The 23,227-nt window shown below is 51.3% G+C and overlaps 3 protein-coding genes across 10 annotated transcripts; all 3 read left to right on the top strand.

Moving 5' to 3' along the window:
* Positions 1 to 591: 591 nt before the first annotated feature.
* On the top strand, positions 592 to 6,757 carry ZNF688 (zinc finger protein 688). 7 transcript variants are annotated; one of them, XR_008529924.1, is made up of 6 exons: positions 592 to 1,319; positions 1,630 to 1,743; positions 2,513 to 3,029; positions 5,437 to 5,541; positions 6,032 to 6,170; positions 6,560 to 6,757. XR_008529924.1 is itself a non-coding variant. In XM_054582672.1 (5 exons), the coding sequence occupies exons 1-4, from the start codon at positions 1,124 to 1,126 to the stop codon at positions 5,516 to 5,518; spliced, it is 909 nt and encodes a 302-aa protein (XP_054438647.1). In that variant the 5' UTR covers positions 592 to 1,123; the 3' UTR covers positions 5,519 to 5,541; positions 6,032 to 6,757. The 7 variants fall into 7 exon arrangements, 4 of the variants coding, with proteins under 4 accessions (XP_054438647.1, XP_054438648.1, XP_054438650.1 ...); XR_008529923.1 differs by having other exon boundaries at positions 6,032 to 6,090; XR_008529925.1 differs by having other exon boundaries at positions 6,032 to 6,090; positions 6,565 to 6,757.
* Positions 6,758 to 12,241: 5,484 nt separating this feature from the next.
* Positions 12,242 to 15,933, top strand: ZNF764 (zinc finger protein 764). Its single transcript, XM_054582671.1, has 3 exons — positions 12,242 to 12,824; positions 12,984 to 13,094; positions 13,855 to 15,933. Exons 1-3 carry the CDS (start codon positions 12,635 to 12,637, stop codon positions 14,766 to 14,768), a joined length of 1,215 nt encoding a protein of 404 aa, XP_054438646.1. The 5' UTR covers positions 12,242 to 12,634; the 3' UTR covers positions 14,769 to 15,933.
* Positions 15,934 to 15,963: 30 nt separating this feature from the next.
* Positions 15,964 to 22,757, top strand: ZNF768 (zinc finger protein 768). 2 transcript variants are annotated; one of them, XM_054582669.1, is made up of 2 exons: positions 15,964 to 16,665; positions 21,010 to 22,757. In XM_054582669.1, exons 1-2 carry the CDS (start codon positions 16,446 to 16,448, stop codon positions 22,482 to 22,484), a joined length of 1,695 nt encoding a protein of 564 aa, XP_054438644.1. In that variant the 5' UTR covers positions 15,964 to 16,445; the 3' UTR covers positions 22,485 to 22,757. The 2 variants fall into 2 exon arrangements, with proteins under 2 accessions (XP_054438644.1, XP_054438645.1); XM_054582670.1 differs by lacking the exon at positions 15,964 to 16,665 and adding an exon at positions 20,462 to 20,719.
* Positions 22,758 to 23,227: the final 470 nt, after the last annotated feature.

Consider the following 23,227-nt stretch of genomic DNA (forward strand, 5'->3'; position numbering starts at 1 on the left):
ATATCAGTGCATTTTACTCTATGTACAATATGTACAATATAATTCAAATGAATTAAAAGGGTTAAAAGTAGTTGCCTCTAGGGAACAGGCGGAAAGGGTAGAGGGTACTGCTTTTTTCATTACATAACCTTTGTATCACTTTTTAAAAACCATATACATTATTTATTTGGAAAAATGTAATTAAAATTTCCCCATTCCAATTCGAACCTCACCAAACACATTTGTTCGCTCGCTGTTTCAGTCCACTGGCTGAGTGAGCCAAGCCGTGGGCGCAAGGAGTAGGATGGGCTCCGTAGCTGTAGTCACGACTGTAAACCCGAACATGCTTCTACCTCGGCTGATCCCAGGGTTTGGTGAGAGTGTGAGCGTCTTCCCGCAGAGACTGGGGGCCCGGTTCCGCCGTCGGGAGGCAGGCAAGTAAGACCTTCGGGAACACAATCTCAGACTCCACAAATGCCAAGGTCCTCGACCTGTTTCAGAGCCAGCCAACCGAGACTTGGGGACGCGACTTGGGGGCGCGGGCGCCTTTTCCAGAGCCCCGCCAGTCCCAAGCCTCGCGGCACAGCCGCTTCCTGTGCTCGGAGCCAATCATCGGTCGCTTTGCCGGGCCGGCAAGGGAGGCGCTGGAAGCTGCCGGCCCGACCATCTTTCTTGAAGGCAAGAGATCTCCATACGACCTCCCCTCCCTGTCTTCCTTCTAAAAACCCACCTGCAGCGGCCATCTTATTTGAGGGCAAGTGGACGATGAAACCAGAGAAGCCAGAGGGGCGCCATGTTTGATATGATCGAGGGACGGCGCCCTTAAGAGCAATCCTTGATAACTGAACCCAGGATGTCGCCATATTTTCTGAAGGCACCTTCCGGGTCCCTCAACCAGGGTGTCTGTGGCCAAGCTGCCAAGAAGTGAATAAACACCGAGGGGGTTGGTTTGTCCCTATGAGAATCCCTGAATCCCTACCAGATAGTCCCTGCTACTTCGGTTCCCTCGGCTGCCTTCGGACGCCAAGGCTGGGAGGGGCCGCGGCCTGGGGAGCCGTTCCTGCGGACTACGAAAGCTGATCCGGGAGCGGGGAGGCCGTGGCCCTGGGTACAAGGCGGCCACAGCTTGGGGCTGGGAGGCCCCATGGCGCCACCCCCAGCCCTGCTCCAGGCGCTGACAGCTGGGGAGACCTGGCCAGGTTGCAAGAAGCCCGGGTCCGTGAGCTTCGCGGACGTGGCCGTGTACTTCTCCCCGGAGGAGTGGGGGTTTCTGCGGCCCGCGCAGAGAGCCCTGTACCGGGACGTGATGCGGGAGACCTACGGCCACCTGGGCGCGCTCGGTGAGGCCTGGGTCAGAGCCCTCCTCCTCCTCCACTGGGGTTCACAGAGATGATATAGAGGGATTCGGAGGAGTGAGGGCCCTAATCCTGAATTATTCCACCAACAGCACCAGCCATCTCCTATTCCCAGGGCTTCAGGTACCCCCTTGGGAGTTCTTCCACCCCGAATCTACTTCCTTCAAACAGGGAGCATTGAGATTGTGTCTACATTGAACATAAATTCTGAGGAAGTGTCCTCATCCTGGTAGGGGGATGCCACCTTCCTAGGGCAGTCTTTCAGACTAGTACTGTGATCCCTATTCTCTCCCAGGATTCCCAGACCCCAAACCAGACCTCATCTCTTGGATGGAACAGGAGAGTGAGGCTTGGAGCCCTGCCGCCCAGGATCCTGAGGAGGGGGAAAGCGTGGGAGGAGCTCTGAGAGGTGAGGGATTGTCCCAAGTCTCCCCCCACCTGGCACTCTGGGGCTTCCCGTCTAGCAATGCTTTTTTTTTTTTTCAGATCCCCACTCCCAGCATCCCTAAAGGAATGAAAGAGCCACCCAATGTTGGATAATAGTGGAAAGGAGGCCAACCTGGTACAGTTTTCAGAACTTGAGACAGTCATCATATTCAGACCAGAGTAGGAAAATTAGGAACTCAAGTCCAACACTCAGGTTTTCAGGTCCCTGTGGTAGAAAACCACTCATTCTCCCTTTTTCAGGAACAACTAAACCCCCCTAAGAGTGGAAATGACTTCACATCTGCCTTTCCCATTCCTCACTCTAAGCAAAATCATACATGAGAAAATGTCCAGTCATCGACAACTTGGCTCTTCTCCCTTCATCATCTGCTCCAGAGTGATCTCCAGCAAATAGGTTTCCTTCTCTGTAAACATTTTACCCTACAGAAAATTGAAAAAACACAATGCTAGCTACTGCTTATTGAGCATTTACTAAATGCTTAACATGCGTCTACTGATTTAATCCCTCCAACAACCCTGTAAAGAAATCATGATGATTCCCATTTGATATGTGAGAGACCAAGGCCCAGATAAGTCACTCTTAAGAGATTTGAACTTGTTTACTGTCCTTCAAAGCCTGTGTGTTAGTCACTGGGCAGTATTTTTCTGGTTCTTCTTAAGTAAAAGTACCCTGTAACCTGAGACATCTAAAGAAGTGTGTTTTAAAATGTATCTTAATTCCTGTTTCCCAGGAGACGCCCCAAACAAGAAGGGAGAGGAACCGGAAGAAGTACCAGGAGCCAAAGCATCCAGAGAGACTCCTGGGAAGGACAGGCCTGAAGAGCTGGTTAAACATAACCCTGACTCAGCCATCGGCCAGACGGTAGCACGACCACAGACACCCACGAAAACTGCCTGGGACCAGAGCACAGTTGCACAGCCCCCGGTCCCAGTGCCCAGTGTTACCTCTCAAGCTAGCCAGCGGCGCCACGTATGTGCAGACTGTGGTCGCCGCTTCACCTACCCCTCGCTGCTCGTCAGCCACCGGCGCATGCACTCCGGTGAGCGGCCCTTCCCCTGCCCAGAGTGTGGCATGCGCTTCAAGAGAAAGTTTGCGGTGGAAGCGCACCAGTGGATCCACCGCTCCTGCTCTGGAGGGCGGCGGGGCCGGAGGCCTGGAATCCGGGCTGTGCCTCGAGCCCCTGTTAGGGGTGACCGGGACCCACCCGTGCTGTTCAGGCACTACCCGGACATCTTTGAGGAGTGCGGGTGAGTGGCTCCCACATTTGGGTTTGAGACTGACCTCAGCGATAAGGACTCGCTGGGCCCTGAGGGAGGCTCCTAAGTCAGAGACTTGGGAAGCTAAGTCATTCCTTGGGCTTCCCTCAAGTTTTCAAACATGTAAAAAGGAAAGTGCCTGTAAAGATTCAAGTAGATTAAACTTGACCCCTCCACCATCCATCTTTCTAAAAAAAAAAAAAAAAAAAAAAAAAAATGAAGAGAGTGAGACGCTGGACTTTTCTCAGTGTTATTTCAGTAACAGGTGCCACTAGCCTCTTTCAGTTGTCTCACAGGCAGCTACCCCCTTGCTGCTTATCTGCATAAGAGGTGAGTGCTGAGGAGGGCTAAGGCCTGGGGAAGGGGCCCAGACGGAGAGCATGGCCAAGCCCTGGCTAACTGATGCCAGCAGGCAGCCCAGGAAGTGGAGTGGGTAGAAAGAGCCCAGAGGCCCCAGCACAGAGCTAGTCTCTGCACAAGGCACAGCTGGTAAGTCACCCGCCTCCCTCAACTTCACTCCTTCATCTGTAAAATGAGGATGACTAATATCTACCTCAAAGGAAAGAGTTACTTTTTTTTGAAAGTGTAAAGACTGAAATTTTAACAAGATAGTATGTATGACATAGCAAACGTGCAATAAACATGTGTTGAAAGAGTGAATTATCTACATTTTACACTTCAGAAGGCTAAGGAGGCAGGATGTGGATATCAATTATCAATAGTCATGTTTTGCAGATAAGTAAGATGGGGTTCAGAAAGAAAAAGTGATTCTTTCAATGTTTCACTCTTTAAAGCAATAAAGCCGGAAACTAACAGAGCCTAGATATTTCTATCACTTTATCTGAGCAGTCAGATCTGGGCAGGACATGATGAAGGTCTCAGGTGAGAGTGAGGTAAGATCTGAGATCTTGGCAGGAAGGTAGTAGGACAGCAAACAACAGCAACTACAAGAAAGATTTTTTGGCCCTTAGTTTCCAGCCAGAGTGGCCTCTCCTTGGGGCTAGAGGTGGCTCCTCAGGATGCAGGGCCCAACCCTGCCTGTTTGGGGGAGTCTCAGCAGGAAAACTGAGAGCCCTGCCAAAGCCAGTGACCTTTCACTAAGAAAAGTACAGCCCAGGCTTGGTTGTTCAGTTGGTTGGAGCATCATCCTGTACACCAAAAGGCTGTGGGTTTGATTCCCCATCAGGGTACATTCCTAGGTTCTGGGTTCGATCACTGGTCAGGGTGTGTACGGGAAGCAACTGATTGATGTTTCTCACATCGTTGTTTCTCTCCCTCTCTTCTTCTCTCTTTAAAATCAATAAACATATCCTTGGGTGAGGATCAAAAAAAAAAAAAAAGAAGGGAAGAAAAGTACAGTCAATATTTAGTGACTTTCTGTTGGAGGGACAGCTAGGTAATAAGGGAATTCTGGGCTGAGAAAGGCTAATTCCATCTGTTATTCAACAAACAACATCTGAGGCCTCTAGGTTTTTGTGCTGGGTTCCAGGGACACCCTGACTCAGAAAGGAGTGATTGGGGCTGTGATGAAAGGTATCCAGAGACACCACCTTACCCACCTGGTTGGTGATATACCAGGAAATGCATCTCGGAGAAGGAGAGGATTGTACCTCCCATAGCATTAGGTAGTAATTGGTGTGTGGGAGATTTTCAAGCAACAGGACCAGCAAGGGAACCTTGCTTCATAAAAAAGGATAAAAAACAGAGACAGTGTGGAGTAGGGGTAAGAACATGGTCTCTGGAGTCAGACTGTCCGAGTTCAGATCCTGACTCACTTGCTTTTTAGCTATGCAGTCTTGAGCAAGTCACTTCTTACCTTAGTTTCTTCATCTATAAAACCTGGATAATAATAGCACCTACCTCATAAAATTGCTGTAAGGATTAAATGAGATAATATAGAAGAGTACTTTGCATGTTAGTATTTAATGAACGGTGGTTATTGTTTTTCTAATCAATATAAAATAGTATGTGAGGAGGACCAAGAGGAGACATAGGCAGGTCTTCTGAAACAAGGTTTCCTGGAGGAGGTGGTTCAAATTGTCCCTGAAGAATGAGAAAGATTTCAACAAGAATAGGCATACATAAGGAATGGTAGTAGTTGTACTTGACTGAAACAAAGAACTAGGTAATGAATAATGGAAGACAGCAGCAGAGAGGCGAGTGCCAAACTGGAAGGGCCACCAATCCCAGCAGAGGAGCTTATTAAAGTTTACCCCATAGGCACTGTAGGGACATAGAAAGTTCTTGAGCGGGAGCAGGGCTGTTTGAGAGGTACTGTCAGAAGGTGCCTTTGTAAACAGTGTTCATTGAGACCTGTGGGAGGAGACTGGACATCTGCTCCCAGACAGAGCTGATCAGGAGCTGGGACCAAGCTAAAGGGCAAGATCTTTTCTTGCAGTTGTTCTTGCTTCCTGACCTTGGAATTGGGAAGAAAGATACCCATAAGAGGCTTCTGCCATAGAATCTGCATGGCTCAGTGACTGACACTATGAACTGTGAACAAGTAAGTCCCAGAGGTTTGAAGCATGGAGAATAAAGAGCTGAGCAAGGGAGCCTGACTGCTGGGCAAGGGGCAGTCAGGAGTGGGAGGGTGTGAAGGCCAAGGAGTGACCAGTACTTGAGAGGCGTAAGTCAAAGAGAAGGCGAAGCTGGAGAGAGGAGGGGGCACCATGAGGGGGAAGCATAACAAAATGTACCAATTTAAATATTTTTAAGTGTATGGTTTAGTGGGATTAAGTACCTTCACACTGTTGTGCAACCATTACCACCATCCTTCTCCAGAATTTTTTCATCTTCCCCATCTGAAACTTTGTACCCTTTAAACAATAGTGCTCTAAGCCCCGTCCCTGACCACCACCGTTTTACTTCTGTCTCTATGTATTTGACTACTTCAGGCACCTCATAAAAACCATTGCGGGGGGGGGGGGCGGTGTAAGCAGAGTATCAAGGTAGTCTGATTTGCTATTTATTTATTTATTTATTTATTTGAAAAGCCCGCTCTGACTGCTGAGAATGGACTGCAGAGTGGAGATAGGGAGTAGTACCACTGGAGGTAAACACTGCAAGATGAATGGACTGAGCCTGTCTATGGGTTGGATGTGGTGGCTGAGAGCATCAGAGGAGCCCAGGACGGTAATAAGGTTTTTGGCTGAGTGAGGAAAATGGAGGAGCCAGTTTCTAGGGTAGCCCTGGAGGTGATAATAGGGTGGACCACAGCATTTTAGAGCTGGAAGGGAGCTCTTGGAGCTGTTTAGTTCTATGTTTTAAGAAGGGTTTGGGAAGGAGTGGGTGGAATAGGTTTTGTTTGTTGATGAGACTCTTTAAGGGGCATAGGGAAGAATGCTTGTTCTTTCCACCAAGCTTTTCATGGGAACATTGGTCCACAGAATAGGCTCTGAGAAAGGCTGAGGCCCAGAGAAGGGAAGGTACTTACTTAAGATAACAGCTGAGTTAGTGGCAGAGGTAAGCATGGAACCCAAACCTCCCAATTTCTCAGTTCATACTCTTGCTCTTTTCACTAGACCAGGCTGCAGTGCTGAATGGATGGGAAAGGCGAAAGGCTGGAAGCCCAGAGACCAGCTGGGAGACCCCAGGCCTAAACCAACAAGGGCCTGAGCAAGAGGAACCCACTGGTGAGAGCTGCTACAGGGTACCTTTGGTGTAGCCTGTCACCCTTGCTCCAGGGCAATTGCAAATACCTCCCAAATACAGAATGACATTTTTCCCCATGACATGATCCCTAAACATACCCCTCGTATTTTCTTTTCATTATTTATCGTATAGCCCATCATTTAAACTTTTTCTTTTTACATTTATATAATAGTATGGGACTGTATGTGTGACCAGAAGCAGTTCTTCTGACCTCCTGGGTCCCTGCTTCTAGCACTACCCCACATTACAACTTCGTCTTAGTAACTTGGCCTAAAATCCCACCTCTTTGCTTGCTGAGATTGTGCCTTCCATAATTTGAGGCAATACACATGCAGTTGCCTGGAGTCAGGCTGCTTGGGTTTGAATCTTGTTTTCATCACTTCCTAGCTGTGTGGCCTGGGGCAAGATCATCCCTTTATTCCTCGGCCTCCTTATCCAGAAAGGTACCTATCTCTGAAGTGTTGTGAAGGTTAACTGAGTTAACAAGCAAAACTTTAGTCTGGCTTACAGTAAGTGATATATCAAGGTAAACGAAGATTATTTGTCTTAGTCATATCACAAAACCAACTGCAGCTCTTGCATAGTCTGCCATTATTCTGTTTGGGAGAGCTTGGAATTGGGAAATCATTTCAAGGGGACACACTTAAAGGGAGCATCAAAACAACGAGCCCTGTCATCCATTAACTCATTTAATTTTTTTCAAAAGATTTTATTTATTTATTTTTAGAGAGAGGGGAACAGAGGAAGAAAGAGAGGGAGGGAAACATCAATTGGTTGCCTGTCTGAGGAACCCCAGCCAGGGACGCAACCCAGGCATGTGCCTTGAACAGGAATCCAACCAGCCACCTTTCATTTTGCCAGATGATGGCCCTGCCAACTGAGCCACACTGGTCAGGGTTCATCTAATTTTTAATGCAATCATTTGATAAATTAAGAATCCAGTTCATTTCCACAAGGTCAGCAGGGGTCAGTAAATTCAAAATAATCATGTTGTTTTTCCGAAACAGGCCTGGAGGAGGCTGCGTGAGGTGGTGGAAAAGGCCCCAGTTTAAGAGTCTGTAGACCCAAGTCACTAATGGGCTGCCTGACCTTGGGTAACAACTTCATTTTCTCTTCTGTGAAATAACTGAACTCTAAGCAGAGAGGCATTCAGCCTAATGTCCTCAATTAAAGATATAGTAAACGTTGGAAATACCAGATGTAGATAACAGATAGATAGACACATGCATACATACATATATACCTAAACAGACAGTTTCTGGAGGGATACTTAGGAAACCGTTAAGAGAGGAACAGGGCAGGAGGAGACTTAATAGAATATTATTCTGTACCTTGTAAATGAAAAATAAATTTAGAAATGAACTGCTTTGCTAAAAAAATTTTTTATTAAGGCAGGTCACTGAGTGGTCCTTCTAGGGGAGATTAGTTAGTGGACGTATGGCTAGCGGCTCCCTGAAAGCTAGCCCTGCTTCTCCCTGGGCTAGACCCCTTGCCACCGGAGGTGTTCACGCCCCCAGCCACACTCTTCAGCTGCCCGAAGTCGGATGCCGAAGTGGTTGTGGCCATCTTAACTAAGGGCAAGGGCGATTCTAAAGCCGGTTGCGGAACAGCAAAAGAAATTCGAGGTTAATAAACCTGGTCAATACCAGACGACACTGAAGCTGTTAAATGCCTTCCCGTAAAAAATGAAAGACACTGGAGTACCGCCATCTTTTCTCAGGGCGCTGTCATTTTTTTGGTCCTGGCACCACCGAGTTCGCTTAACTAGTCATCAGTGTCCTAGAGCGGCCCCAGCCGGAGCTAGTTCCCTTTCTTGGGTCCAGAGGAACCTGATTCCTGGAGGCCGCATCCCTAGCGGCGTCCCTCCTTCGATTGGGGCAGGGTATGGTTTTCTGCCGGTGCCTGCTCCCGGCTTCCCGCAGAGGTGCCCTCAAAAGCCCGGCTGGAAGCAAGAGGATTTGTGGGTGGAAAGGCAGGCACCATGAGCTTCGTGGAGGTGGTCGTGTATTTCTTCCCCAAGGAGCGGGGTTGTCTGGGACATGATGTGGAAAACCCGCGGGTATCTGGAGCGCTCCGTGAGGGCTGGCTGTCCCTGATCTTTGAAAAGGGAAGGGAGTGGGTGGGATGGACAGGGCCGAGTGCCTGACTTGTCCCCACTCTTGCCCCTGGTGACTCCGTTTCCTGCGATTCCCGCCAGATCACCCTAACTGCGATTCACAACTGAGCCTCCCCCGTCAGATTCCTCCAATGGCTCTCCGGGACTTCTTGCCAAAACGTTAAGCACCCGTGCCACAACGCTAAGGCCCATGGCACGCTAACCTACAATTCAAACCAGATCTTTCCATACAGGCAAACAATCCCATTTGGCCCCAGCTGAATGGAGTCTGGTTTTTCGATTTGCCTCTCTAGCTCAATGACCCTATCTATGCTCTTCCTATTCTGCTCTGTATACACTATATCTCCAAATCTGACCTTCAATGACTTTCTTAAATGCTGTCTCCAAGAAATTCCTCTGGAGCTCTTCTGCCCTGTGCTGAAAATATCTACAAAACTGGGGCTCTGTGTCTATATAGACTTGAGCACAGTCTGCCCAAAGGTCTCCATGCCTGTGCCAGCAGAGCTTATACCTGGTATCTCTCTCTCTCTCTCTCTCAGTGTAAATTTAGAGTTTAGAGTAAACTTAGAGCAGGAACCTTAGCTTGGTTCACCAATGTCTCCAACATTTAGAAAGATGGAAAGGTGAGAAGTGGGGGCAATGTCCCAGTTCTAGCTGGAAGGGAAAATGTTTTGTTGGGCAAGAAGCATCATCTACATGTTCCTCACTAATTTTTCTTGAACTGAATTTATGACACCCACTGGAGACTGAAATCTTAACCTTCTCATTCTCAGTTGACTTTGAGCCATCCAGTGGTCCCATGATCAAGGCATGCTGTATGAATCATCCAAACTCTAGGTCAGTGGCAGCGTGTGAATTCAAGTTCAGGATGCAGGCACTTCACCTTTCTGTCTCCAGGTCCTTCAGCCCTGTAGCACGTGCTCCTCTGGTTGAGGGTATCTCCTCTGGCTGATGCTGAGGTAGGTGGGAGTGGCCCTGACTCATGAGCCCTTCAATTAGCCAACAGTTTAGGGGGGACTTTCAGGGGCTGGGTACCCATCTCAAGTCTTCTGCCATTGCAAAGGTTGATTCTGTCACCCAAACATGAGTAGATCTCAGAGAATTAACAAGGCAAATTTTGAATCTGCTGTTTTCACAACAGCCATTCAGAAAAACAAAACATTTGGAAAGCGCCAGGAGAAGGATTCTGTTTGGGAATCAATCGTCATGAGCCCCTGGGATCAGAAACACAGACCTATTCCGTGAGTCTGTGGCCAAGGCTCCCCATAGCCAGACCCTTCCCATTGCCCTGCCTGCCCCATCTCCATCCAATCTTAACACCTGGCACTCATATAGCACCCGAGTAATACAGCATCCCTGCCCCAAGTGCAGTAACACTTTGCCATCACTTTTAACCTGGTCCAGTGCACTCTGGAGAAAGACCCTTTGCCGCAAGTGTAGCACCTGCCTCTACCTCAGCTAGTACCTGTCATGCTACCTGCTGACTCACCCAGGCAAGTGGCCCTACTTCTATCCCTGCTGTGGGAGATGCTTCAGCCAGAGGCCCACCAGCCTGGTGCCATAGGCCAACTGCCCTAGTTTATTTCCCAGGAAGGTCCAGACCCTGAGTTTCCAGGGCTACCCAGAGCTGTTCTAGGCCTGTGTGTCATAGGCACCACAGTGAGGGGTGGGCACTGACATGTGACAAAATGCTTTTGCTCTTAATGGAAGTTTTCTGTTTTCTCTTGGGTCCTTCAGGGACCTGAGGGGCTGACAGAGCTAGGGCTGAGGTTGAGTCCCTGGATAACTGTGTCCTTAACCCTTTCCAGACTTTTTGTCTTCTCCTTTCCCCTATCTACTGTGATCAACTCTTTACTTTCAAGCCCCCTTGGCTGTAGGGAGAAGCATCCACCAGATACAAAGTTTCAGGCAGAAGGATCAGGAAGGCCTTTGGAAGTGTTGGTAGCAAAATGGCACCAGGTGTTAGACCTCAGTTCTTCAAACTCCATACTTAAATTTTGGCTAAGAAATAATTCAGAGCCAAGACACAAACTACAAGAGAAAGTTTATTTACAAAGTCACAGAGGTAGAAGAAGTGAACTATAGAAGAAATGGGCTCAGGAAACGAGTTACCTGAGGCTTCAAGGGCCAAAAGAAGGGCCCTTGAAGCTTGAGGTGGGGGGGAAAGGGGGAGAAGGAGAGGAATATGGATGTACCTGGGAGATGGAAAAGAGGGAGAAAAAGGAAAGGCACGGGCACGCTCTGGAAAAAGAGAGCACACACAAGGTCCCTTTCTTAAGGTCTCAGGGAAGATCTCAAGACTATTCATCAGCTTTCCAGATGTTTCCCCTCGTGTTCGTGGTCTCTGCTCAGTGGTCAGCACCAGGCTGGGGTTATTAGTCAATGCAGCTCTCCCTGATGTCACTTATGGCAGTCACTCAGTCTGATTTTGCTGCTTTTCTGGGTCTGGGGCTGTAACCCAGCTGAGGCCTAGCTGTCATCTCCAGGGGTTAATGCTTAAGAGAGTGGTCCTGCAAGGGCTTGTAGTTTTGCCTGTTGCTAGGCACCTGCGGCTCTCGCCCTGGTGACCCTCTGCACCTGGTCTATGGTTCCTCCTCTGTTCATGCCTAACTACCTACTACTGAAGGAGGCAAAGAGAAAAAAGTTCAGGACCAGAGCCTGAACCTGAAGGTGTCAAGTGTATTTCCATGAAATGTGTGAAATGCTGAGATTGATTTATCTGGCCAAAGGAAAAGTTTCAATCTCCTTAGGGCAGGATGTTAGGAAGTCAATAAATATGCCCAGTGAGAGAGGGAGGTTTGGGATTATATATGACAGGGATTGCTGGTGCCATTTGCTGAGATAAAGAGTCAGGAGGGGCAGGTTGTGGGAAGAAAGGGATAAATTCAGCTTGAGCCATGCCAAGTCTGAGGTGCTTGTGGGACATCCATGAAGAGGCAAAGTGGCAGGCTGTTCTCTGATCAAGAGGAGCTCAGGAGCCAGGCCTGAGCTAGAGGCAAATAGATGCTGGAGAGGCGACCTGCAGGGCATGTCGAGGGAGGGTAGGCTTTCTTAAAGAGGGTCCTTCTGACCTTTCTCAGATCTTACTGTTATTCTCCCCCAGCTACCCCCACCATCTGAAATAGAAGCTCCCAGAATTTCCAGCTCGAACAAGCTTCCAACAGAAAATGCTTTTTTTTACTACTTTTTTTTACCCTCGACATTTGGGAAAAGGCTGCTGTCACCCAGTGATAGGCTGAGACCCAATTACAAAGGCCTAGCCACGAAAAATAACTACCGAAGGTGGAGCAGTGTCAGCGCTGAAACTGCTGCGGCCCTATGCCAACTTCCCGCCGTGTTAGGTTGGTCCTCCACACTCGGGCGGGGCCGCTGCCGCGCCAATGAGCGCTGCAGGGCGGGGCGGGGACCGGGTGCGGGAACCTGGTGGCCTGGCTTGCCCCCTAGCGTGGCAGGGCGCCTTCTCCTGCCCTGGTAGCTGTCACAGCCATTTTGGTTGCGGGCTGGCGACCAAGCAGTCTGGAGACCCTGGGGTGGCGTCCTCTGGGCAAAACTGCGTAGGCGCCAGGTTCGTGAGGCCGCGTTGCCGCCATTTCTTAGGAAGACGTCCTCCAGTCCCGGTTCTCTGTGTACCTTCAGCCAGCAACTTTTAGCTTTTAGCCACCCGCGTGGTCCCTGGAGAAGCGTCTTCCTGCTTCCCCTGGCCTTATTGACCGCGCCCCGACCTCTCGGGCTGGCCGGCCGGCCGGCCGGCCCGGCAGGCGTTCCGAAGCACGTGAAGCCCGGCGGACCCAGGGGCGGCGCTGGCCTATCGCCGAGACTGGCACGCACCATGGCGCCGCCTCTGGCCCCGTTCTCTGCGCGTGAACGTGAGGAGGCCACTCGCGAGGGGAGGAGCCCCGTGAGCTTCGCGGACGTGGCCGTGTACTTCTCCCCGGAGGAATGGGGCTGTCTGCGCCCTGCGCAGAGGGCCCTGTACCGGGACGTGATGCGGGAGACTTACGGCCACCTGGGCGCGCTCGGTGAGAGGCCCACTGTTCACTTGTGTCCGCATCCCCCGTCCACCCTACCCAGCCTCCGGGCACTGCACGGGGAGTGTAACATCTTAAATCCCGGAAGTCAGGACCGCGGGGTGGGCTCTGACCTCCGGGCAGCGTGGGGTTTGCGTTCTTCTCCCCCAGGATTCCAAGGCACCAAGCCGGCGCTCATCTCCTGGATGGAGGAAGAGGCTGAACTGTGGGGTCCAGATGTCCGAGATCCGGAGTTGGGAGAGTGTCTGACAGAAGACACAGGTGAAGTACTGGGTACTCTATCTCATGAGGACTCCCTCTGGGCCTGACCAGTCCTGCCAACTAAGGTGATGATGCCTGGTCGCTCCCTAGCTTCTGGATTCAGCCTAGAAAGGGGCTGTGAGTATGAGCAGGCTCTGCCGGGGTGCAGGTCCCTGGCATACCTGCCTTCACTCCCAATTCCTGAAAATCTGAGCCCCTCACATGTAATTGGTCTCTAAGCCCTGTTTTGCTCCACATCATTCCTCCTGTTTGCTTGCATCTAGCTCCTCTGCCACATCCTGTGTTTTAGTTTACTTTCTCTTTATTCTTGTAGCAGCTTCCTTTCTCTTGGCTTCTGTTTTCTTCTAGCAGTTCATCCTGCAATTTGTTGTACAATACCCAGCCCCTCTGAACTTGGTTCAGCCAGGTGCATGTTTCTCTTTGTGCTATTCCTGATGCCTGAAGCATCCTTAAGCATCTACTGATGCAGCTAAAATGTCTTCTGCCTGCTCCCCCTCCCCAGCCATTTCCCCAGGCCTGAGGTAGAATGTACTGTTTTTTCCTACTCTCTCTGTCTCTGCTGCCTTTCTTTTTGTCCTCTGCAGCTGGGGAAAGGTTTCACTCCAAGCTTCCTTGCCTATACTGAGCTAAGTCCCAGAGGCACCTGTATGTCCAGAGGGTGGCTGTATATAAGAGACTTCTCTGTCACCATACAGGGTGTGGGATTCAAGGACCAGGTTAAATAAGCCAGGGTCTGAGCTCTCCCCTTGTTTCCCAGCAGGTTCCAGAAACAAGGAAGAGAAAGGACAAAGAGAAGGTACTGGGGCACTGGAGAAGATCCTGTCTGTGGACACTTGGCCTCTTGGGCTGAAGGCTCTCAAACCCCCTTCTGCTGGGCTCTCTTACAGTTTGGAGCAGTCATCCAAGGTGCCTCACCGTGGTCGCCCCCCACTCTTTGCCCATCCCCCTGTCCCAAGGGCAGACCAGCGTCATGGTTGCTACCTATGTGGGAAGAGTTTTGCCTGGCGCTCCACTTTGGTGGAGCACCTGTATACCCACACAGGTGAGAAGCCCTTCTCTTGTCCTGACTGTGGCAAGGGCTTTGGCCAGGCCTCCTCTCTGAGCAAGCACCGGGCCATTCACCGTGGGGAGCGGCCCCACCGCTGCCCTGACTGTGGCCGAGCCTTCACCCAGCGCTCTGCCCTTACCACCCACCTACGGATCCACACGGGTGAGAAGCCCTACCGCTGTGCTGACTGTGGCCACTGCTTCAGCCAGAGCTCTGCCCTCTACCAGCATCAGCGGGTCCACAGCGGCGAGACCCCCTTCCCTTGTCCAGATTGCGGCCGCGCGTTTGCCCATGCCTCAGACCTTCGGCGCCACGTGCGCACCCATACAGGCGAGAAGCCCTACCCGTGCCCAGACTGTGGGCGCTGCTTCCGACAGAGCTCCGAAATGGCAGCCCACCGGCGTACCCACAGTGGAGAACGCCCCTACCCCTGTCCCCAGTGTGGCAGGTGCTTTGGCCAGAAGTCAGCCATGGCCAAACACCAATGGGTCCATAGGCCTGGTGCCGGGGGACACAGGGGCCAGGGTGCCAGTGGGTTGCCTGTGCCCTTAACCCCTGGCCGAGGGAATCTAGACCCACCTGTGGGCTTCCAGCACTACCCAGAGATATTCCAGGAATGTGGGTGATGGCCTCACAGGTGCAAAGAGAAAGGGTGAAGAATTAAACATTTCCTGAGGCCCAAGCTGGGATCTGCACTGAACCTCTGGGGGCTCCAGAGAAGTCATAGAATTCCTTGAAAGAGCTGGACCTGGAGGATGAGGACCATCTTATTTTAGGCTCTCACCAGCTTGATATGCTGACACCTCATTCTCTGCTGTCGTAGGCTCTAGAAGTCCCCTTTGCTGAGTTACGGCTGAGGTTCGAACCCTCAGTAGTCCTCCACTGTGGGAAGAAAAGGTTGTTCCTCAGCTTAGATGTGTTAAGAGGATTGAGGTAGAGAACCTTAGTTTACCCATTGCCTTTTTTACTGCAGGAGTTAATAACTGATGGCCACATACTAAATCTGGCCTATAGCTGTCTTTTATTTTTTGGGTCAAGTCAGATTTTAAAAAGTTACAAATTATTGGTTGATTTCACACAAAAAGCCAGGTTTCTGACTTTTGAGAAATTCAAAAGATTTGGCAACGCTACTTAAGCTCCCACAAAACCACAGTTGGCAGGAGCTGGGGGCAGTTGTCACCGCATGCGCACCACTCAGCATGTTCACCGCTCTCCACATCAGCTCCTGACCAGCATCATTTGGCACGCATGGTTTGACCATGTCTCGGGCAAAGCAGGCCTTCTCCATCCAATATTTTCCACTCATTTGCAGGACCTGTTGGGTTCCTGTGGTCACTGGAGTTTGCAAACCATGGTCTATAGCATGTGAGTTGTCCTGACTTGGGGATTCAGGCAGAGAACATAGATGTGAAAGGGTAGCAGGAGAAAAGTAAAAGTAGGCTTTATTTTAGAGCTTGCTTGCATTGTATTTTGTTTACAAAGTACTATCTTGTCAGTGAACTCATTTCACCTTCATAACTGCCTGAGGAGGGGAGCATCTTGCTTGGATAGGACAGCTCAGTCAGGAAGAGGCAGTCAGGACTGAATCTTTTGTCCCAAACCAGTGGCATTTCTGCCAAACGACAGCACTGCTCTCAGCCGACCAGCAGTTCCTGGTTTTACAGGGGAAGGCCCTGAGAGCACCCTCCAGTCCTCCATGGACCTCCCTGGGAGAGCCTGATGGTTCAGGCCTTATCTACCCTAGACCCAGCCAGGAGGGCCAACCTCATCACGTTCTAGAACTGGAAGAGATCTGAGCTTTTGCAGCTGGGGACACTGAAACTGGAGAAGGCTAAGCAACCTGTCCAAGGTCCACACATGGTAAGGTTCTTGGCTTACTGCTCTCTTTACTACACCATTCCTGAATTTCTTGCCAGTATCTCAGCCAGGGTTCTGGAGGCATCTGCCCATTCCCTGTGAGGGTACTCAGGCACTGACCAGAACTGAGGAAAAGACCAGCCCAGTGTCAGTTAAACCCAGCTGTAAGACAAGTGACAAAAAGGCCACATAGCAGACCAAGGCAAGGGAGAAACCTACCTGAGAGTTCAGGGCAAATGAGCAAAGTTTGATCTTCACTCTCTTCAGGTACCCACCATCATGAACTGAGAGGAACTAGGACAGGAACATTGGGGTTTGTAGCCAGAGGGAACTGTACTCATCTATATTCCCAAGCTCTGTATGCATTCTCTCCTCTCTTATCTCATGGCTACATTATCCATCTATTATTAACTCCTTTGTAGTTAGAGCCCAACCTTGTCCAGGTCATGGAAGCAGCCAGCCGTGGGTCGACCCTGCCTTTGGTCAGGACGACCCTTCACTTGAGGAGTAACGGGTTATGTCCTCTGTTGGCCTGTGTGCACTTGCCTTCTTTACTGAACTCAGCCTCTTGTTTGGCCTACCTTAGGGAGGAAGAAACCAGATTTGTCAACCTGGAGAAACTTCTAAAGAAAAAGGTAGAAGATTCGGGGAAAAGACACTGTTCAGGTGAAGTAATGAACTGAGTTGATTCCCCATCCTAAACTTTTCTGGGAGGATTGGCTTGTGTGCCACCTTATTGTAAGTGGGACATGGTGTGAGAAGAGGCATGTTGGTAGTAGGATCTACCTATGTAACAGCTTTTAATTCCCTAGAGAAGCCAGTGTACAACCCCTCCCATCCTCTAACCCTCAGGACTGCCTGGGGAAAGCCCAGCATGAAACATTAGTTCTCAGCTCAGACTCAAAACCAGATCTGGACCCTACCCTCAGCTTGTCAATTAAAGGTACTATAATTACTACTTTTTCTGAGTGCTTTGACATTTGCAAGGCTTGCTTAGGGCCCAAACACCAGATTTAACTTCTGTTTTCTGCCTTTGTGACCCACCTTACCACCATTAAATCAATTTTTGAGTGTCATGAAAATGTTTAAGCCTCAGTCTCCCTCCATCCTTAGCTCCTCATTTCTTGGCATGGATACCTCTACCAAAGGTAGGGCTCTCTCTGCTACTGCAGTCTTTGAGGCTCAGAACCTGAAGCAGCTTAGGCCAGGAAGAGAATTATTCTAGGACTTCACTGGAGAAATGCTTGTCTGTACCACATATGAGCCCATCCATATGGCCAGGGTGAGAGGTCAGGCCATGACCATATGACCCTTGCTTGTCCAAGCCATCTAAAATAAGGGTAAGTATTGATTTGAGTCTCAAAACTCCCTAAAATTTTTAGGAATGTTTACATCCATCTTTCTAGGAACGGGATTTGTAAAGATATCTGTGGTCCAAAGAAGCTAGAACCTGTCCTAAGCCCGTATTTTTCAGAGTAAGGCCTTCCTGCCAAAGAATCACGTACTCTTTCTTTAAAACACAGCTAGGTCCCTGGACCCTGTCTCTAGCTATTGAATCTGAATCTCCAGGGGTGGAATTTTAATGCCTGCTAAACTTTGAGAACCACTGCTTTGAACAAAATGTTACTTTCTAGCTGCTCTTAGCTTTGTAAGAATAAGGGTTGGTCTCAGGGCCTGTTCCAAATGTCTGGCCAGGGGACCACAAAGACTCCCATTTCCTTTGCTCTTGACAAAGGGGCCTGTGCTGTGTCTGGTATTTTCCTGTGTATTTCAAATTTTGAATATACTGTGGCATCTCTTGTAGAATGACAGAAGGCCTCTTAGCTTGTCCTTTGCATGCAGAGAGGAAGTAGTTCAGTCAGGAGCTCCTCTCACATTGAGACCCTTGTAAGGGCTTGTTCAAGTGTGACCAACCGTAAGCCTTGGATGCACTCTATAAATAGCTCTGTCCCAGTAGTGCTGCACACTAGAGGATGATGCTATGGGGGAGGTGGCTGCTCAGCTTGGGATACACACAAGGCTCCTCACCAGCACGCAGTGGTAGAACAAGGTCAGTGGATGCCTACCTTGCATTAGTGCTAGGTCAAGTTGGAACCCTCATCATTGGCTTCTCTGTGCTTAGAGACTCATTGCTATGGGCTGGAGGGAGACAAAGGCTGGTTGCCTCTTGAAGGTTCATTTCATAGACAGGTCTGGTATTAGAGGAGGCTGCCTGTGAGTCAGCCAGCCACTCTTATTCTAGGCACTAGTGAGACTGAATTCCCACATGGAAATGATGGTGCCAGAGCAGGTTGAAGCCCTGGCCCAACTCCTGCTACATGTGGGCTTGTAGACCATGCTATGCAGAGTGCAGGCAGTGGACCATATCAGACCTGTGGCTGGAAACTTTGCTACTCACTTTGTAGGGACAGCTAGCTGTTCTGGGTAAATTTTCTGGTGGGTAAGCAGGTCAGAAAGTCATGTCTCATAAAGGAGACTTGTCTCTTACTTGTGTGAGTGCTTTCAGGGTGACCAAGGAGTACCCAGAAAGTCCAGCTCTTCGCAATCAGTGCACTTGTGGGGTGTCCATTCTTAGCAGAGGTTTTAGTACAGGTATTGGGATGGAGAGAGGCATGGAGCTGGAAGCTGTTGCTGTGGAGGGCAGAAAAAGGCTCCTGCTTTATTTGTAGGAAGATATCTGTGACTCTAATTGTAAACCTCGATTGACATCATTTTTTCCAGCCTTTTAACACTTAGAATTCTCCAAATTCTCATCTCTTTTAAAGAGAATGGAAGATGCCATCCTTCCTCTTAACCAGTTTCTTCCCTTCATTTTTCTGGGAAGGCAACAAGAAAACACAAACCATGGTTCTGCATTGCCCATGCAGGAGAAATTTGGCTTTTTAGCTATCAAGAAAGCTACCGAACTAGTTTTCAGCAGCAAGGGACAAGAACTGGATCCTGTTGTCTTTTCAGGGTCCTTCTTTTCCCTTCATTCAATGCTGCATCTAGGGCAGTGTTTCTCAAGTTTCCTTTCTTTATAAGTCTCTATCCAAGGTCGACAGGACTGGAGAGTTCTCAGCTGTCTTGAGACCAGATGGTTCTCTCTCCAGTTCCACTCCTGAACTCTATCACTCCACCCTTACCTGGAAGAAATTCCCACAGGCTCATTGCTTCCCTGCGAGAAAATTCGGGAACCATAAGCTAAGGCTCCCAAGTATTGAGTTAACCACAAGCTTTGGGGAAGATAGAGGTAAGAGTTAGGGTAATTGAAAAGACAAGAGCCTCCTTTCTGAGGGAGGATCTCCTGACAGGCTTTTTCAGTAAAGTGCTGAGAAAGGGAATGGGGAGAGTGTCTGCAATCAGATCCCTAGGCTTTTATTCCTTGAAAGAGAAAACAAAATGAAGGGTAAATACGGGTGGGAAAACTTCTGAAAGCACAGGCCGAGTTCGAGGGAAGACGCCAGGGAGGTCCATCCAACTCCTCCGGCAGGAGGTTTTGGCGGACATGCTCGGAGGTGGAACCGGCCTGAGCACCTTCCAACTAATCAAAAAGGTGCCTCGCGTTTCCTGGCAACCAATAACACAGAGCTGTTGGTGTAGTAGGAGAATGCAGGAGGGTAGGAGCACGAGCTTCACTGACCAATGGCTGAGCACTCTGAGAGGCAGGGGCGGTGCCTCTGGAAACCGGAGGCGGAGCTGTTTCCTTGGCAACCATCCTAGCTCAGCCAGAGGTGGGGAGGGTGGAAATTAAGAGCAGAGAAAGGAGCGAGCCGGGAGGAGTGGGGGTGGACACGCCGGTTGGGGGGTAGTGGAATTCGAGCAGGAAGTGGGGGAGGGGTGTCTCAGAATCTCGTAGAGCTCTAGGGGGTGCAAGGGTCCGTTCGGGTTCCCCATGCGTGGCCAGAGTTGACCCCGAGGCCCGGGAGCCGAGGGGAGCTAGGCACCGCCCCCGCTGGCGTCTGGAAGCCTCTCTTCTCGGTGACCTTGGTCTCGCTTGTCGGCTCATTCTTGGCCACAGTTACTGACGGACGCAGAGCCCGGTAGAAGGATAGATAGGCCATTGGACAGACGGAGACCTAGGGCATAGGCACAAACTGCCCCAGCCTCTCACGCCGGCTCCAGGGTACCGCAGCCTCCCCCACCTCAACGCCGGGGCCATCCAGCCCAGGGTTAATGCCAACGAGTTTCCACCTCCAGCCACTCCTAGAGAGGCCGCGGTGCTAGCCAACGGGGGAAACTGGCCGCGGACGGACACTTCCTGTGTTGGGGGAGGGGGTCGACTGCTGCAGCCCAGCTTGGGGCCGGGGGCCTGACGGCGGGGTCTCAGGTGGGGAGCCGTGTCTGGGGGTGACAGGGCGAGTCGTGAAGCCGCCTCATCTCCGAGGCCACAACGTGTGGGGGTCTGTGAAGGCCCCAGGGCAAGCCGAGACCTTGTGGGTGGGGGCGGGGACGGAGGGAGGGGAGGGGCCCGGCCGCCTGGAGAGGCCCAGGGTCAAGACGTCCGGCCTTGGGGGCCGGGGCTGGGCAGCCGGGTCGCCTGGGCGGCGCTGAGCGGGCAGGCGGCGAGAGCTCGGGTCTTAGGGCACTCAGGACGGGTCGCAGTATCGTCCGCCATTGCCACCGCCGCCGCCGCCGCACTGGGAGTCAGCAGGGATGGAACAGGAGGCGTCGCAGTGGGGCCTCGAGCCGCGGGATGTGCAAACTCTTGACGAAATGGGGCCCGAAGGGTCCCTCAAAGGTGAGGGAGGGAGTGCCCCTCCGAGGAGCGTGCCTGGGGTCGGGAGAGGGGGCTGTGGTCCGTGAGAGCGAAAGAGAGTGGGGGACTTGGACACCTGGGACTTGGAGGGGTGGGGGTGGGAACCGGGTGTCTTGGGTTTGCTGAGGGGAAGGTGGGAATTTCAGCACCTGCCCAAGGGCCAGCGACCATATTTGAGGAGGAGGGAGAGGTTTGTGACAACTAATGGTGGGACCCAGTGACCTTCCAGGCTCCACACAATCTGGGTTTTCTGTAATTCTCTGATCCTACAGGCAACATGCATGAAAATAATGAGGAAGAGGAAATTTCTCAGCAAGAAGGCACTGGGGACTATGAGGTCGAAGAGATACCTTTTGGGCTTGAACCCCAGAGCCCGGGGTTTGAGTCACAAAGCCCAGAGTTTGAGCCTGAAAGCCCCGGTTTTGAATCCCAAAGCCCTGGGTTAGTGCCCCCAAGCCCTGAATTTGCACCCAGAAGCCCTGAGTCAGATTGTCAGAGCCCTGAGTTTGAACCACAAAGCCCTAGGTATGAGCCCCAAAGTCCTGGGTATGAATCCCAGAGCCCAGGGTATGGACCCCAAAACCCTGAGTTCAAAACCCAAAGCTCTGAATTTGAAGCTCAGAGATCCAAATTCCAGGAAGGTACAGAGATGCTTCTCGATCCTGAGGAAAAGAATTCCTTGAGCATCCCCTTAGGAGTCCATCCCTTGGACTCCTTCACCCAGGGGTTTGGGGAGCAGCCCACAGGGGATCTTCCCCTAGGCCCACCTTTTGAAATGCCCACAGGGGCCCTGTTGGCTACACCCCAGTTTGAGATGCTCCAGAATCCCCTGGGCCTGACCGGAACCCTGCGAGGTCCAGGCAGACGCGGTGGCCGGGCTAGGGGTGGGCAGGGCCCTCGACCTAATATCTGTGGCATCTGTGGGAAGAGCTTCGGCCGGGGCTCCACTCTGATCCAGCACCAGCGCATCCATACGGGTGAAAAGCCCTATAAATGTGAGGTCTGTAGCAAGGCCTTCTCCCAGAGCTCTGACCTCATAAAACACCAGCGAACCCACACGGGGGAGCGGCCCTACAAGTGTCCCCGTTGTGGCAAGGCCTTCGCTGACAGCTCTTACCTGCTTCGCCACCAGCGCACTCACTCTGGTCAGAAGCCCTACAAGTGCCCGCACTGTGGCAAGGCCTTCGGAGACAGCTCCTACCTCCTGCGGCACCAGCGCACTCACAGCCATGAGCGGCCCTACAGCTGCCCCGAGTGCGGCAAATGCTACAGCCAGAACTCATCCCTGCGTAGTCACCAGAGAGTGCACACCGGGCAGAGGCCCTTCAGCTGTGGCATCTGTGGCAAGAGCTTCTCCCAGCGCTCGGCACTAATACCCCATGCCCGCAGCCATGCCCGTGAGAAGCCTTTCAAGTGCCCTGAGTGCGGCAAGCGCTTTGGTCAGAGCTCTGTGCTGGCCATCCACGCGCGCACCCACCTGCCAGGCCGCACCTACAGCTGCCCAGATTGTGGCAAGACCTTCAATCGCTCCTCTACTCTGATTCAGCACCAGCGTTCCCACACAGGCGAGAGGCCCTACAGATGCGCTGTGTGTGGCAAGGGCTTCTGCCGGTCTTCTACGCTGCTGCAGCATCACCGAGTCCACAGCGGGGAGCGGCCCTACAAGTGTGATGACTGTGGAAAGGCCTTCTCACAGAGCTCCGACCTCATCCGCCACCAGCGGACCCACGCTGCCGGCCGACGCTGACCTGGGGGCTCGTCAGGGGCGGGCCTGTGGTGGTTGGAAGAAATGGGGACAGGGAGCTAGAAAAATCTCTAGAATAGTGGAAAAGCTGGAGGAGAAAAGGAGTTGAGGATTCTAGGAGGAGAGGGGCTAGCGTCGAGGAAGTTACATGCCCTGGAGACTTACGGGAAATGGGTAATGAAAAGGGGTTGGAGGGAGGCCAAACAGGCAGCAAGAGGCTCTGGGAGAATCCAGACAGAGGTCAACAGATAGCTGGCCTCAGCAGTAGCATGCCCCTCGATGGATGCCTGTTTGGCAAAGTGCTGGGGGAGGGGGGTGGGACGGGGAGGGGGAGGGTTTCTTAGAGTGGGTTAGCTTAGATCAGTAGCTACAGAGACCCTTGTTGAGTCAGGAAGGGGTGAGGGTAGATGGGGTGAGGAGTAAAGCCCAGAGTGGGGCCTGGGCCTCTCAGTGCAAACCCAGCTTCCCTTGTCTTCCTCAGGCTTTTGAGCCCCTGAATTTGAGTTCAATAAAAACCTTTACGTGCTGAAAGAAACTTGTCCTTAAAATGTGTGCATTGACAGTGCCCTGGGCAGTGGGATACACTAGGTCATAACTGCCAACAGCCAATGCAACTATAGAGCTCTGTCTGGAAAGTGCTTTCATAGACAGTGTTTCACTGTAGTCTTATCAGAGGCTCAGGAGACATGACTTGCCCATATCTGGCCAAGTTCATCTTCTGTGCTTTGAATGCTGCACAGATACAG

The sequence above is a fragment of the Pteronotus mesoamericanus genome, unplaced genomic scaffold (assembly GCF_021234165.1).
Source record: "Pteronotus mesoamericanus isolate MK-2021 breed Mesoamerican mustached bat unplaced genomic scaffold, CSHL_Meso_final contig_72, whole genome shotgun sequence".
NCBI classification, from domain to species: domain Eukaryota; kingdom Metazoa; phylum Chordata; class Mammalia; order Chiroptera; family Mormoopidae; genus Pteronotus; species Pteronotus mesoamericanus.